Below are 13,545 nucleotides of genomic sequence, written 5' to 3' on the forward strand. Positions count from 1 at the left end.
TCACAAGGTGAGGGGGAAATAGGTAGGGCATAAGGCTAAACAGTAACAGAGAGCAAATATGCTTTACAGTATGCCATTAAGTTAGCATTTGGAGGAGGATGCCCTAGGGAAAGAGTATAATGATTGAGAGAAGACAGATCTAGAAGAAAGTACTTAATCTGCAGGCAATGGAGAAATTAACAAAGATTTCTGAGCAAAGAATAAGCACTTAAAAAAACATACCTAGAGTTAGAAGAACAGACAGGAAGACAAGAAAGTTCAGAAGCAGGTAAGTCTACTAGAATTAGGCAGAGAAGAACTTGAATTACGAAAGTAATGAAAACAAAATAAAGAAAAATCAGTACTTTCAAAATACACTTTAATCTTACCTGTGAATTATATTAAAGTAATTGCTAATATAAGTTATACCAGTGAGAGAGAAGCACACAACCCATGTTGAAATAATACCATTTATTCAAGGAAATGGGCTTTCTGACATCTAAGATCTGGAGCCAATTCTAAGGAAACAGCTAAAGTAATCAATACAAATACAAAAGTCCTATCATACCCATTTCTCAATTAGGCAAGTCATGGGGCAAGTTCAAAAGGAGAAAAAAAAAAAGTAAAGATGTAGCATCCGAAACAGTTGCTTAGTGGTAGAAATGGAAAAATATTCAACAAAGTGGATACTGTAATACTTAAACTAAACCAAAGAAAGATAAAGGATATGGGTTCTTTGTTTGTTTGTGGGGAAGATGGGTTGGAGGAAAGGATAAATGAAGGAAAAGGAAGCTCAGAGCTTTGTAGTGAAAGGATTTATAAACGATCAATTTGTAAAAATTCTACATTTACATAATCTAGCTTCTTATATCTCAGAAAAATTAAAATAAAACAATACTTAATAAGTACACATATGTACACTACAGTCTTAAAGGAAAACAACCTAGACCTAATGGTAACTTAAAAGAAAAGATGTGGCATCCTCAAAGATAAAACACTAAAGATAACACTAGAAAGATGCTTCCCTGTAAAATGATTAGCCATTCATAGTGGAAAGAAAACTTTCTTTATTAAGATAATTTTCTCCACTTATGGTTGTTATTCTAATATTAAAATAAACCTAAAAGATTCAAACTACTCAAAACCTGACCTAATTTCCTTTAGGTCAATGATTAGACCATATCCTCTTTGGGCATTAGGCCCAAATCATTGCTCCTAACGAGGACAGTAAAATACTTTTGATTAAAAAAAAAAAGTTTATAAGATTCCCATACTGCATTCTTTTTACTAATTATATGCAAGCCTCATATCTGACTTTCTCAAGCCAGATGCCATAAACACTACACATTCCTTAAATGAAAAAATGCAATTCAAAGGCTATTTAATATGCTGTATTTTAGAAACTTTCAGTTTTAAAGAGGAAACAAGTCATTTGGTGGGAAAAATAAAATAAATGAAGAGGAAGATGATGATGTAAATGGAAGTGACATTGGGTTATACAGGAACCCATTTTATATTTCTATATTTGATTTAGTTGACCTGCTGTATATGGAATTATTTTATCTGCTTACACATATGGCTTTAAATATACAAAAAGAACCAAAGGTCATGGTTCACTGCTAAAGTGAAATTAGAAAAAAGAAGTTTTCAAACATTCCAAGAATTATGAAATAAGTAAATCAGCATTCTGTTTACAGGCACTAGAGTGTGGAAACTGGGACAAAGGGTAAAGTAGAGTGGGAATAAGACAAGGGGGAAGTGGAGGCGAAAGGGATTTGGCGATTCCTACTGAGCAAAGAAAAGAAAGAGAAAGCAAAAAAGTAAGGCTAGAAAAGAGAGCTGAAGGAATTCACTTACCTAAAATAAAAATTTTTGAAATCTTCCTAATGTTACTGGTATGGAGAAATCAGAATTTTATAACTTTTTTCTGAATTTCACCACAACTCTTCTACACCTTTCTCATAACTCTCACTATAGCTGGCTGCGCAGATGCAAGTTTTGGTTATACATTATACACTCAACTCTAATTCATTGCTAATCTAGATCAGAGGTTCTAACCAGGCCTGATTTCCACCCACAGAGGGCCTTTGGCAATGTCTGGAGACACTGTGGTGGTCACAAATGGAGGGTCACCATCTAAGGAGCACAGGCCAAAGATGCTGCTCAACATCCCGCACTGCACAAGACAACTCCCATGACAAAGAATTAAAGCGCCCAAAGTCAACAGTGCTAAGGTTGAGAAATACCAACCTATTCTGAATATACGGTATGTAAAACCCAACTCCTCTGACCTTTATCCTAGCACATCCCTCTCTAATAGTCATCTAATTTGAGACTAAAACACCATCACCAGAGGAATAATTTTTCAAATTCTTTAAACATGGTGGATGCTGGCTCAGTGTAAGGGGTGCACTTAAATAATATCACAGCAGGAGTACAAAAACTGCAAGGAAACAACTTTTCAATCCTTTTGTTTCCACTCACAAGCACACTCAGTTCACAAGTAAAGCAGTCCACATGTTTCAATGACAATCTGTGTCTCTTCTAGGCTCAAAACACTAAAAATATACTAGCCTGGTAAAATACAGTATTTCTAATTAATATAAAAATTTAGATAAACAGTATTAACTGAGAATGTCATATATTGAAGAGAGAGGCGGAAGGCGGGTAGAAAGGTCTTTAAAATGCAAAGTTATCTCACAATTTGCTTGCAAAATGACTCAGATCTTTATTACTTTTAGTCATGCCAAGTTTGCTGCTTCTAAGCCTACTAGTGATGGGGGGGAAACCCACCATTTTTTCTGCAGTCATTAAACCGCTGAAGCAGAAGCCTACTGAAAACGGGTTTGTGCAGCATTTCTCTTTTATTCTAACTATATAAAAAACAAGTACAATAAAAATAATCGCTGGAAGTTCAAATGAAGATTCTGAAAAAATCTCTCATGTACCTAACCTTGGGTGGAGAGGACAAGCAAAACAAAAGGAAATCCTTACTCAAAGGTCTAAAAATCTTAGCCTGTGAATATTTTCTTATTACATCCTTGAGTCAAAATCCAGGTTTACTCTTTTTGTCGTCGTCCCCCCCCCACCTTCCCCTCTTTCAAACAGTTGGCAAGGACGTCCACGTAGCGTTTCATCATGCGAACAATATTAAGAACAAATAAAAGCCTGACGTGTACCTGGCAAACCTCATTCATGAGGAACCGTGGAATCGGAGAGAAAATCCTTTTGTGTGGCATGACTCTTTAGCACCTTTCACATCGGTTTTCACCATTCAAGTATCTGCCTTATCTACTACTACTTAAGCAAATGTAACCCAACTTTGGTGGTTTCCATGCTCCCACAGTACAAAAAAAAAAAAAAAATCAAACATCCAGGTACAGCATGCCTCCTTACGCAGGGTAAATATAATCAGTGCTCTTCTCTTTTAACACTTACTGAATCTCCACAGGAAGTTAACTGCAAGGACACATTTCAACCCCACAAAGACCTTACAAAAGGTGCACTGATTGCACGGAACGCGGCACTCTTGACAAGGGATACCACAACCTCGTCTGAAGGGTCTTTCCGGGGGAGGAGTGCGGTGCTTTTAATTTCTCGTTGCGACTGGCCCTTCATCTGTGTAAGTCTGAGCTACCTTCAAAGAAAAGGATTCACAAGTGATCCGCAGCCTTGAAAGCGCTCCGGGGCTCCCGGCTGCGTGCCCGCTACAGCCGCGCAGGGAAGCGAAGCCCTGCCCCACCGCGGCGAGCGCTCACCCTCGCGGGAGGAGGAGAGAGAGGGCTGGGGAGGGGAGGAACCCCTCGGCGCGGCACCGCACTCGACAGGCTCTCGCTCGACACGATCCCTTCGGGTTTGAAAAACGCCACAGACCCCGCAGCGGTCACCCCCGCGCGCCCGCGTCGCCCGCCGGCCCGCCCCGCCGCCCCGCGAGCCGCCCCCGCCCGCGCGTCCCGGCGGCCGCCCTCACCGAGCAGCAGCAGCTTGACCTCGCGCGCCGCCTTCTCGCCATCCTCGCGGAGGTTCCGGTCGATCATCTTACTCCTCTCCACCGCCGCCTTGTCCTCGGCGCTCAGCGTACAGCCCATTGTGCCCAAAGCGAGAGATCGCCGCCGTTCCCTCCACGTCTGACACGCTGTCTCGAAACACAGGTGAATGTTGTTCTTTCTCGACGCGGTCGCTCGAACGCCTCCCCGTGTGGGGCACACCACCCCCACCCACTTCCTAAACAGAGTCTAGGAAAACGATCTCCGCAAAGGAGCGGGCAGCCGCGGTCGGCTGGGTCCGAGGCCGGGCCGCGCTCCCAGCGCCCGTCAGCGTCCCGAAGCCCGGAGATGTGAGGCGCTGGTTACCGCGACGGCCGCCCTCCCGCCGCCGGCCGCGCCACAGCCTCCAGCAGGCGCGCGGAGCCCGGCGCCCGCGCGCCGCCGCGGCCCCGCCCCGCCCGCCCCGCCCGCCCCGCCCGCCGGCCGGGACCACTCCCAGGGCGCGCGCCCGCGCCCGCGCCCTCGGACAGCGCCCCCTCGAGGGCCGCGCGCCCCCGCGGTCCCGCCGTCCTCAGCCGCCGCGCCGTTCCCGAGGTCCCGGGAACCGGGTCTTCTCGTCGTGTACGAGCGACCGCGGAGCGAGACACTGCCCCTCGAGGCCGGGGCCTTCCGGCCGTTCGCTGGCCCCTATCCTGCTCCCTCCGTGGAAGCGGGGTAACGTCTTCCCCTTACTCACACGGAGGACCTGTGCAGACCTGCCGCTCCGGGAAGGGGTGGAAGAGCTGCCAAAGTTCGAAGCCCGAAAAAGCCGGTCTTGGGCGTTTGAGCAGACACAGCTTCGGCAGCCACGCGAGGGCTTTGAAAATGCAGAACCCCTGTCGGCTGGCGTTCAAGACTGTGGAAAATAGAGGGAGCTGAGGAGGAAATGGAGCCGTGGGGAAACCAGAGACGGGGACAGTGGGGAGCAGGAGGAGCCGGGCGGAGGGGTTCGGTGTCTAGAGGGGGGAATTAGGGTCACCAACTTTCTTCCTTTTGCCTTTCCTAACCTCCTTCCACCCATTCGCACTTTTCCGTTCTACAAGAAGAAAACATTTTAAATGATTTCCTCATAACCCAAGAAAACGGGAGACATCAAAATGTGTATGTGCGTATGTGTATATATACAGAAGTAAGAGCAATAAAACACACCTACACAAATAAACAAATCTGCTCCACACCATAACAGACTTCCATGAGACGTTCAAATCAATATTTATGACCGTGTTGGTAATTCACGTGCCATTGGGCACGCTATTCATTTTTGCAGGCCTTAGCTTCCATGTCTGCAATAGGCTATCTAGCCAGTTCTAACTGGACAGGGTAAAATAAACTCCTGGAGCTGGGACAGGCATCCCACTCAACAGAATGAATTCCACTCAGCAGGGAATGAATGAGGGTAAGTTTTCAGTCTGTTCTCTTCCGGATCAGCCAGAGTTGCCCTCCGCCTTTCCCTTACCTACACCACAGGAAATGTTGACTGATTAGAAGATGAGTCTGGTAGCAAAGAGAAACATCTTCTTTGGTGTATTAAAGACTGGAAGATTGCTTCTTGATTTCCATCTAGACGTCTTATTTTCTGAAAATCATTTGTGGAAACTGGGCTTGAGTTTTCCAGGGAGGTGAGGCTGAGCTGCTGGTACGGCCACACCCACTTTATTGTGAATCATTTTGTCAGCCCAGGCCTGTCGGATAGTAGAGATTGTCAGTTCCTCCTCATTGGACATGTCCTTTCCTGTTCTATTTGAGTCCTACTAGATAGGTTCAAGAGAGGCCATTTCAAAACCCTACCTCAGCTCTTCCTATGATTCTGTGCTATATAACACCAAAAATGAGCAAGCCTTAAATCGTACTTAATTACCACCTACCTACTTTATATTTCTTGGCACGCTGAATGTTGATGTTCCTCAGAAACCGGAATTAAACTTAACAAAGTTAACTTTTTGATAGACTGTATATGGTCCATTTGAATTATGTGTTCTTGTGATTCTTTCCTGTTTCAGACCAGAGGGAGTGTGGGAACAACAGCAGTTGCAGCAAAAGAGAATGCAATCCTGACTAAGTAATGATAGAAATGACTTTGTTTTTAGAGAAAAACAAAGCTGCAACAGAATGATACACATTACCTCTCTCATTAGAGAAACTGACAAGTAGGTAAGTAGTTAAAATGAAAGATTAGAACTATAAATTAGCTTTAAATGAAGCTAAACTTCTGAGAGCATGCATAGTAATAGCATGGTTGGTATGGAGAAAAATTCCAAGAAAATAAAGTTTCTTAAAAACTTTTGAAGGACCTGATGACTGGGAATTGGTAGGGACTTTCAAGGGGTATATTTTCAGAGAAATAACCAGCTAAAAGGGTTAATGTGAAAAGTATACATAAGAGAAAGCATTTGTTTTATTATTGAAATATAGTTTGGCTGTGAAGAATGCTATTAAGTGTAAGACAAAGTTGGCAGAGACCTTCATTAAGGTAAAGAGTTGAACTTGATATGATAAATACTAAGTGTCCGTATACTCTCCGGAGTAAGTTGGGTAATAAATATTTGAAAAAAATTTCTTGCCACCATGTGTAAAACAAGTGAGTTAGCAGCAGGCAGATTGTATTAGTAATCCAGATACGAGGTGATAAGAGTCATTCAAATAAACTACATAATTATGATGTTGCAAAATATGATTCAACAAACACACCAAGGAGATGGAGCAGATATTATTAACATACCTATTCTGAAGAGAGTAAATTGAAATTTAGAGATTAAAACACCCTACTTCAGAATACTGTTCCTTTGTCAGCATAATATTTGTGTTTTTAACAGCTTTATAGAGATGTAATTCATGGACCATACAATTCACCCATTTAACATGTACAATTCATTGGCTTTTATTGTATTTGCAGCGTTGTGCAAATGTCATCACAATCAATTTTAAGGTATTTTCATCACCTCCATAAGAAACCCCATATCCCTTAGCTGGCATTCCCCAATTTCCCCATCCCACCTCCCGCCACCCCCATCTTAGGCAACCACTAGTCTGCTTTCTGTCCATATAGAGCTATCTAAATTTATTTGCCAATTCTGAGCATTTCATATAATCAGAGTCATACAATATATGACCCTTTATAACTAGCTTCTTTCACTTAGCATACCATTTTCACTGTTCATGTTGTAGCATATATCAGTACTTCACTTTTTTTTTAATTACTGCATAATACTGAGCATCTTATGTTAAAGGAGTTGGAAAAAGATGTTGAGTCAAAATTGGAACACATTCATTAGAGAGCAACTAAAGCTTTAAAGTAACTCCAAATTGTGTCATATGAAATAATTGAAGAAACTAGGGGTACTTAATGTAGAAAAGAAATGGTACAGAGTGACATGAGAGCTATTTCAAAATAACTGAAGGGATGTTAAGAATCAAAGGGAATAGAAATTTTGTGCTTGGTTTTAAGGCAGTATATTTAGGAGTGTTAGAAGGAAACAGCAGGAAAAAAAATTACCTTTATATGAGGAAGAACAGTATACAAGTCTCCCATGCAGAAATTCATGGCATCTTGACCAAGATTTCCAAATCTCAGCTGGATAATCTCATACGGGGTACTTTTATGATCACCTCTGTATTAGTCAGGGTTCTCTAGGAAAACAGAACCCATAGGAGATATCTGTAAATTGTGTGAGATTTTTTGAATTTGTCTCATGCAACCAGGCATATGCACAGGTCCAAATTCCATAGGGCAAGCCAGGGACTCATATGAAGGTCCTCGTTGAATTCCCAGAAGATGCTGTCTATCTGAAGTAGAGATGGGAATTCTCGCTCTGAATGCTGAAATTACTTCTCCTTTTAAGGCCTTCAACGATTAGCTGAGACATCACTCACTGCTGACAGCAATCTCCTCAGTTGATTGTAAATGTAATCAGCCATCTATGCAATCAACTCATTGATGATTAAAGTCCATGAAATGTCCTTATATTACAGTTAGCCCAGTCCTTGCTTAATCAAGCGACTGGGTACCTTTACCTGGCCAAGTTTACACATTAGCCTAACCATCACACCTTCCAAATGTGAGATTGTGTATTATTCGCAAGTCACATTAGTGTCAGAACTGATATTAGAACTCGGAGACTCCTTCTGGACCCCAATCCTTTCTCTGTATACACTGTCATATGACAGAAAGAAAAACGGGAAAGGAGAGTTCATCTAAGATATGTTGGCTTGGTGTGTTGGTGGATTAGTGTAGGGATGGAGAAGAACCATAGAAAACAGAAGTTAGGACAACCTAACTTACATACATACAGCAGAGATATTGTGGGTTTGGTAAAGCGAGTACATGTATATTTTTTGTTTCCCATTGCATAAAAAAGTCATGTTTACATTATACTGTAGTCTACTAAGTGTGCTATAGCATTATATCATTAAAAAATACCTTAATTAAAGTGTGATATAGAGATGCATAGTGATCACATGCTGTTGGAGAAATGACACTGGTGGACTTGCTTGATGCAGGGATGCCACAAACCTTTAATTTGTAAAAAAAAAAAAAAAAGCAATATCTGCAAAGTGCAATAGAGTGAAGAGCAGTAAAATAAGGTATGCCTGTATGCCTCCATTCTGATGGGTGTGGACCCATTGTAAATAAGATCTTTTCAAGATGTTACTTCAGTTAAGGTGTAATCCCACTGAATCAGTTTGGGCTTTAATCTGGATTACTGTATTCCATTATAGACAAAGTGAAAGTCAGAGAGAGAAGCAGGAAGAGGCCATGGTGTACACTGCATGACAGAAAAGCCAAAACCAAGTTTCACCAGCAGCTAGTCCCAGAATGCCAGTCTTCAGGAAGAAAGCACTGCCTTGATGCCTCAGGTTTGGAATTCTCCTAGCCTCAAAACTGTGAGCCAATAAATTCCCATTGTTTAAGCAAACCTGTGGTATGGTATTTGTTTTGGCTACTGGGAAATGAAAAACACACATATATGTATACATAGAGAGAGGGACAGATCGAAAGGGCAGTGTGTATCACATCTTAAACTGACTAAGAGCTAAACTGGGAGCAAACATGATATATGGACATCTCTCAGTTTTTTGCACTGACGTTTTGGAAAGGCTAAGAATAATTAAGAGGACAGGGTGGTAGTATGACTCTGTACCCTTCTATGGTTAGAGATATAAAGTCCCCAAACCAAAATCATGACTGTTAGAGATATTGAGAGATTCTGGGCAAAAGTTGAAAAACAAGAGCCTGTGGAATTATCACTAAGGACTTTGGTGAGGCAAGCAATGATCTTTGAGTAAGTAGTGTACAAAGTGTGGCACAGAGACGATGCAGAGGCCGTTGTCTCTGCATGGAACATACCACCACTCTGGAACCTGGGAACTGATGGACTAAAAGCATCTAGAGCCAGCCCTTTGAGTATGGCAATCACATTCTCCTGATTGCCTTGCATCATTGACAATACTCAGTATCCCGCAAGTAGTAAATAGTGGTAATGACAAAAAGGAAGCTAGAAAAGAAGAGGAAAAACATGGAGGACATTAGGCAGTGACGTCAACCAATAGTCTGCTTTGTAAGCACATATGAAATGATGCCGTCTTGGTGGACTCTCAGAAATATTTAGAAAACAATTTTAAAAGGCTTAATTTCCTGCTGAAGAAGGCAACTCTTGAAGTCAATGGAAGGCAGGGGCATTGAGGAATACAATAACACGTAAGTGAAGAAAGGAGAGGTTTTTGAAGGGGGTGGGACAATTTATAATTTCAAATGTATCAAATGCACAAGGGACAAGAATAAAGGGAAAAAAAAACATTGGGGAAATCAATACAGAAAATCAGCAAAACCAAAAGCTGATTATTGAAAAGATTTAAAAATAAATCCATAAAACTGTAGCCAAACGAACCAAGAAAAAAAGAGAAAAGTCAGAAATTACTCATATCAGAAATGAAAAACGAACCATTACTACTGATTCCATAGACCTTAAAAAGACAATAAAGGTGTATTATGATTTGTGCATCTACCCCCACAAATCTGATAAGTTGGATGGAATGGGCCAGTTGCTTGAAAGATACAATCTACCACAACTCATAAAAAAATCTGAATAGGCCTATATATCTATTAAATAAATTGAATTAATAACCTTTCAAAAAGGAAAGCATCAGAACCAGATGGTTTCACTCTTAAATTCTAACAAACATTTAAGAAAGAAATTATACTAATTCTCTGCATTCTCTTCCAGAAAATAGAAGCAGCATGAATACTGCCCAGCTCATTTATGAGGCCATCACTACCCTAATACCAAAACCAAAAACATCCCAAAGAAAGGAACACTACAGACCAATTATTGAACATAGAATTAGAGGCACAAGAGATTTATTGGGAGAAGAGCCTGCAAAGGAAAAAGGAGAGAGGGAGCAGAAGTAAGTGGGGAGAGAGCCATTAGAACACCTGATGCAGCTCTGCCACCTGGGGAAGGAGAGAGGGAAAAAGAGAGAGAGGATTAAATAGAAAGAGCCTCAGACGTGGTGAAGGTCTGAGAAAGTCTTGGCCAGGCCAATGGAGAGCCCTTCTTCCTCTCCCCAGTACTTATTGCCCATTAGAGATGTGCTGCTTTGAGCAGAAATGGCCTGGCTTGAGTACCACTTACCTTGCTCAGGTATGGGCTAGGGACAGCCTAGGGGAAGGAGACCTCAGTCCTGGGTGTGACCAGTGCAGTGAATCTTAAGGTAGGGCAGCTGGAGACTGTCAGTCTTTTAAAAGGGAGACCTAAGGGGAGCAGATGTTGCTCAAGTGGTTGAGCGCTGCTTCCCATGTACAAAGTCCTGGGTTTGATCTCTGGTACCTCCTGAAAACAAACAAACAAACAAACAAAAACCCAAATCTAGAAGGGAGAACCGGACAATGCACCTCCCTGGGCACCACAGAGTTACTCTGGGCAGAGAATCCGGTACTTTCAACTGAGTGTTCAGGAGACGAAACTCTGAGGAAGTGACACATTTGAGCTGAGAACTGAATGATAGGAAGGAGTCAGATTTGGGGAAAGAAGATTCCAATGAAAAAGAATAGCAAGTACAAAGTTCATAGGGTGGAATTCAGGTTGGCCTGATCAAAGAATCCAAAGGTCAGTTTGTCTGATGCTTAATGAGGACGATGAGAGGAAGCAGATAAGAGAAATGGGTGTTAGAAGGTAGGCAGGGGCCTATAGAGCGCTCCAAGCCATTATAAGGAGTTTGGAATTAATTCTAAATACATTCTAATTAGACAGTGTTTAAACCTCAATTTCTTCTTCAAAGCTGAGATATCAGCAGCATTGTTGTGATAATTAAATAAAGTAATACATAACACAGCACACAGAATTTGCCAGATCAATGAGAAAGAATAAAACAGAAGACAGAAAAGATTAGATAAAGGCAGACAATGGGGCTTTCAGGGCCAAGATGAGGAGTTTGGATAATATCCAAAAAGAGAAAGCACTTTATAATAAAATTCATGATACAGTATCCATTTGTATATTGGGCAACAATAAAATTTTGTATATATTTTTATGATTCCTCTTTGCCTTATCGTTTTATGCTTCCCAATCTGCCTACTTTTCTTTTAGAGAATGACTTTAGAATTGAGACATTTCTTTTTCTTTTTTTCCCATGTTTTTGTTTGACTTTATCAAAATTCCAAAACTGCTGTTCTAATAAAGGATCAAGCAAACTTTGGGCCAACTTGCACCTTGAAGCAGACTGACTTCTTAAGGAAAGATCTATGTGGCTTTATAAAGACAGTATGTTTATTTATTTACTACATTGGATTAAAAAATATTAGCAATATTGACACCTCTACTCTCTGTTAATGCTTCCTGTTGGCGCAGCTGTTTTCTTTCACTGTAGCTCACTGTTTAATCTGTCATGTTTGTCTCATTCAGCTCAGCAGGAATTGCAACAGAAGGGTTGGTGGAGGACTGGGGGTAGGAGCCAGGCCAAAGGGATTCAGGGAAGCACTGAGAGATTTTCTGTTCTGATTACAGTTATTGGCAATATTATTTCAAGTAATGGAATTGAGTTTAACAAGCATTTTCTAATATGAATAATTCACTAGGCTATGTATGGATTAGGGGCTAAAAGGGACAGATATTTTTTATGTTATGTTATTAAGAAATGAACTTATTGTCATACTGCGGTCATTGAATGGGTGAAAAATCACATATGAGGTACATTAAGACATAAAATTGTCCAGGCTTTTCTACATGCCTATCTTAGTTTTACCTGAGGTGTTATCACAAATACCTCAAACTGGTTTTGGTTTAAACAACAGGAATTTATTGTCTCACCATCCCGGAAGCTAGAAGGCTGGCTTCCTCCCACCGCCTGTAATGTTCTGGCTGGCTGGGAATCCCTGGGGTTCTGGGCTTTCCCAGCACATGGCCATGTCCTTCCTTTCTCTTCCCGATTCCCATTGACTTTCCATGTCCAGCTCTTTCCCGCTTCTAGTTCCTTCCTCTGGTTTTCTCTCACTGCATCTTAATTTCTTCTGCTTATCGAGGCTTCCAGTAACCTGGATTAAGACCCACCCTGCTTCGTTTGTCCACATCCTAACTAAAAATAACATCTTCAAAAGTTCCTGTTTACAATAGGTTCATACACAAAGGGATGCCGATTAAGACTGAGAACATGCCTAAACTGGGATACATAATTTAAGTGACCACAATGCCCAAACAGAGCAGCATGGGAAATGGAGAGTCAAGTGACCAAGTGCTGCAGATCATTTCCTAAATCTCCTATTAGAAAAATAACTGGCGCAAAAGATTACCATTTAAGAAGAGAATGTTGGTAGCCTCTCACTGTGGCTGGTCTATTTTGTTTCCTTCATTCCCAGCTCACTATTACTCTATCCCAGACACCCAGGAAGACAAATTAAATAATTTAATTAGACAGTGCTCTAGACTGAGGTGAGGAGCCCCCGCTTCTCTAGGCTTCTCTAGACAGGGGGCTGGAGGTGGGGAGGCACAGGCGTGAGAGGACGCACAGTGACTCGAAGGACAACTGCGGAGACGAGGCGGATGGCGCAGGTCTACTTTATTGAGGAAGTACAAGCAGTTTTATAGAGTATGAAGAGAGGGGATTGGTGGAGGGTGATTGGGTTCTGATAGGCTAGATTAGCTGTTGTTACCTTATAAGGGCATAGAAGCAGAACTCGTCTACTAGGCTGGTCAGTAGTTACTAGGGAGAGCTTAAATTTGAGAGGGCTGAGCTGGATAGCTCGCTGATAGGTGGAAGAGAGCAGGCGTGTCTTTACGAGGTAGGAGGCCCTGAGATTGGCCCAGATGGAGGTGGTGCGAGGGGGCTTGCGTGAGTTTCCCCTGCGGGGAGGCGTAGGTGCATACCTCGTCCCGAGGGGCTAACCAAGGGAGGCTTATTTCGTGCCTCAGACCTCGGAGGCGGCCAGTTCTGAGAGCCAAACTTTTGCATGCTTGCCCTCACTAGATGTGGAGTACGTCTCATTATATTGATGATTTCTAGACTCCACGCACTTCTTGCACATCCTGTTTCTAATCTCCATGGCAGGATC

At 42.0% G+C, this 13,545-nt stretch overlaps 1 protein-coding gene and 2 long non-coding RNA genes across 6 annotated transcripts in view; 1 reads left to right on the top strand and 2 right to left on the bottom strand.

Annotated features, from left to right (window-relative positions):
- The window catches only part of GNAI1 (G protein subunit alpha i1), an 84,692-nt gene extending 80,271 nt beyond the window's left edge, over positions 1-4,421 (bottom strand). Inside the window, exon 1 of one of the 3 annotated variants that reach the window (XM_004473386.5) lies at positions 3,950-4,421. In XM_004473386.5, the coding sequence (XP_004473443.2) occupies positions 3,950-4,067 (118 nt within the window). In that variant the 5' untranslated portion in view covers positions 4,068-4,421. Of the gene's footprint in view, positions 1-3,417; positions 3,913-3,949 lie in introns of those variants that run through there. The other 2 variants (XM_071215194.1, XM_071215195.1) reach the window with 2 other exon arrangements.
- Positions 4,041-8,917, top strand: LOC131278510 (uncharacterized). Its single transcript, XR_009185843.2, has 3 exons — positions 4,041-4,130; positions 6,005-6,155; positions 8,721-8,917. It is a non-coding gene; the product is annotated as an uncharacterized lncRNA (long non-coding RNA).
- Positions 4,476-10,981, bottom strand: LOC101411291 (uncharacterized). 2 transcript variants are annotated; one of them, XR_002793216.3, is made up of 4 exons: positions 10,634-10,980; positions 7,498-7,631; positions 5,461-5,686; positions 4,476-4,860 (listed from the first exon to the last, which is right to left on the bottom strand). It is a non-coding gene; the product is annotated as an uncharacterized lncRNA (long non-coding RNA). The 2 variants fall into 2 exon arrangements; XR_009185842.2 differs by lacking the exon at positions 4,476-4,860 and having other exon boundaries at positions 5,201-5,686; positions 10,634-10,981.
- Between the last annotated feature and the right edge of the window lie 2,564 nt (positions 10,982-13,545).

The sequence above is a fragment of the Dasypus novemcinctus genome, chromosome 5 (genome assembly GCF_030445035.2).
Source record: "Dasypus novemcinctus isolate mDasNov1 chromosome 5, mDasNov1.1.hap2, whole genome shotgun sequence".
NCBI lineage: Eukaryota > Metazoa > Chordata > Mammalia > Cingulata > Dasypodidae > Dasypus > Dasypus novemcinctus.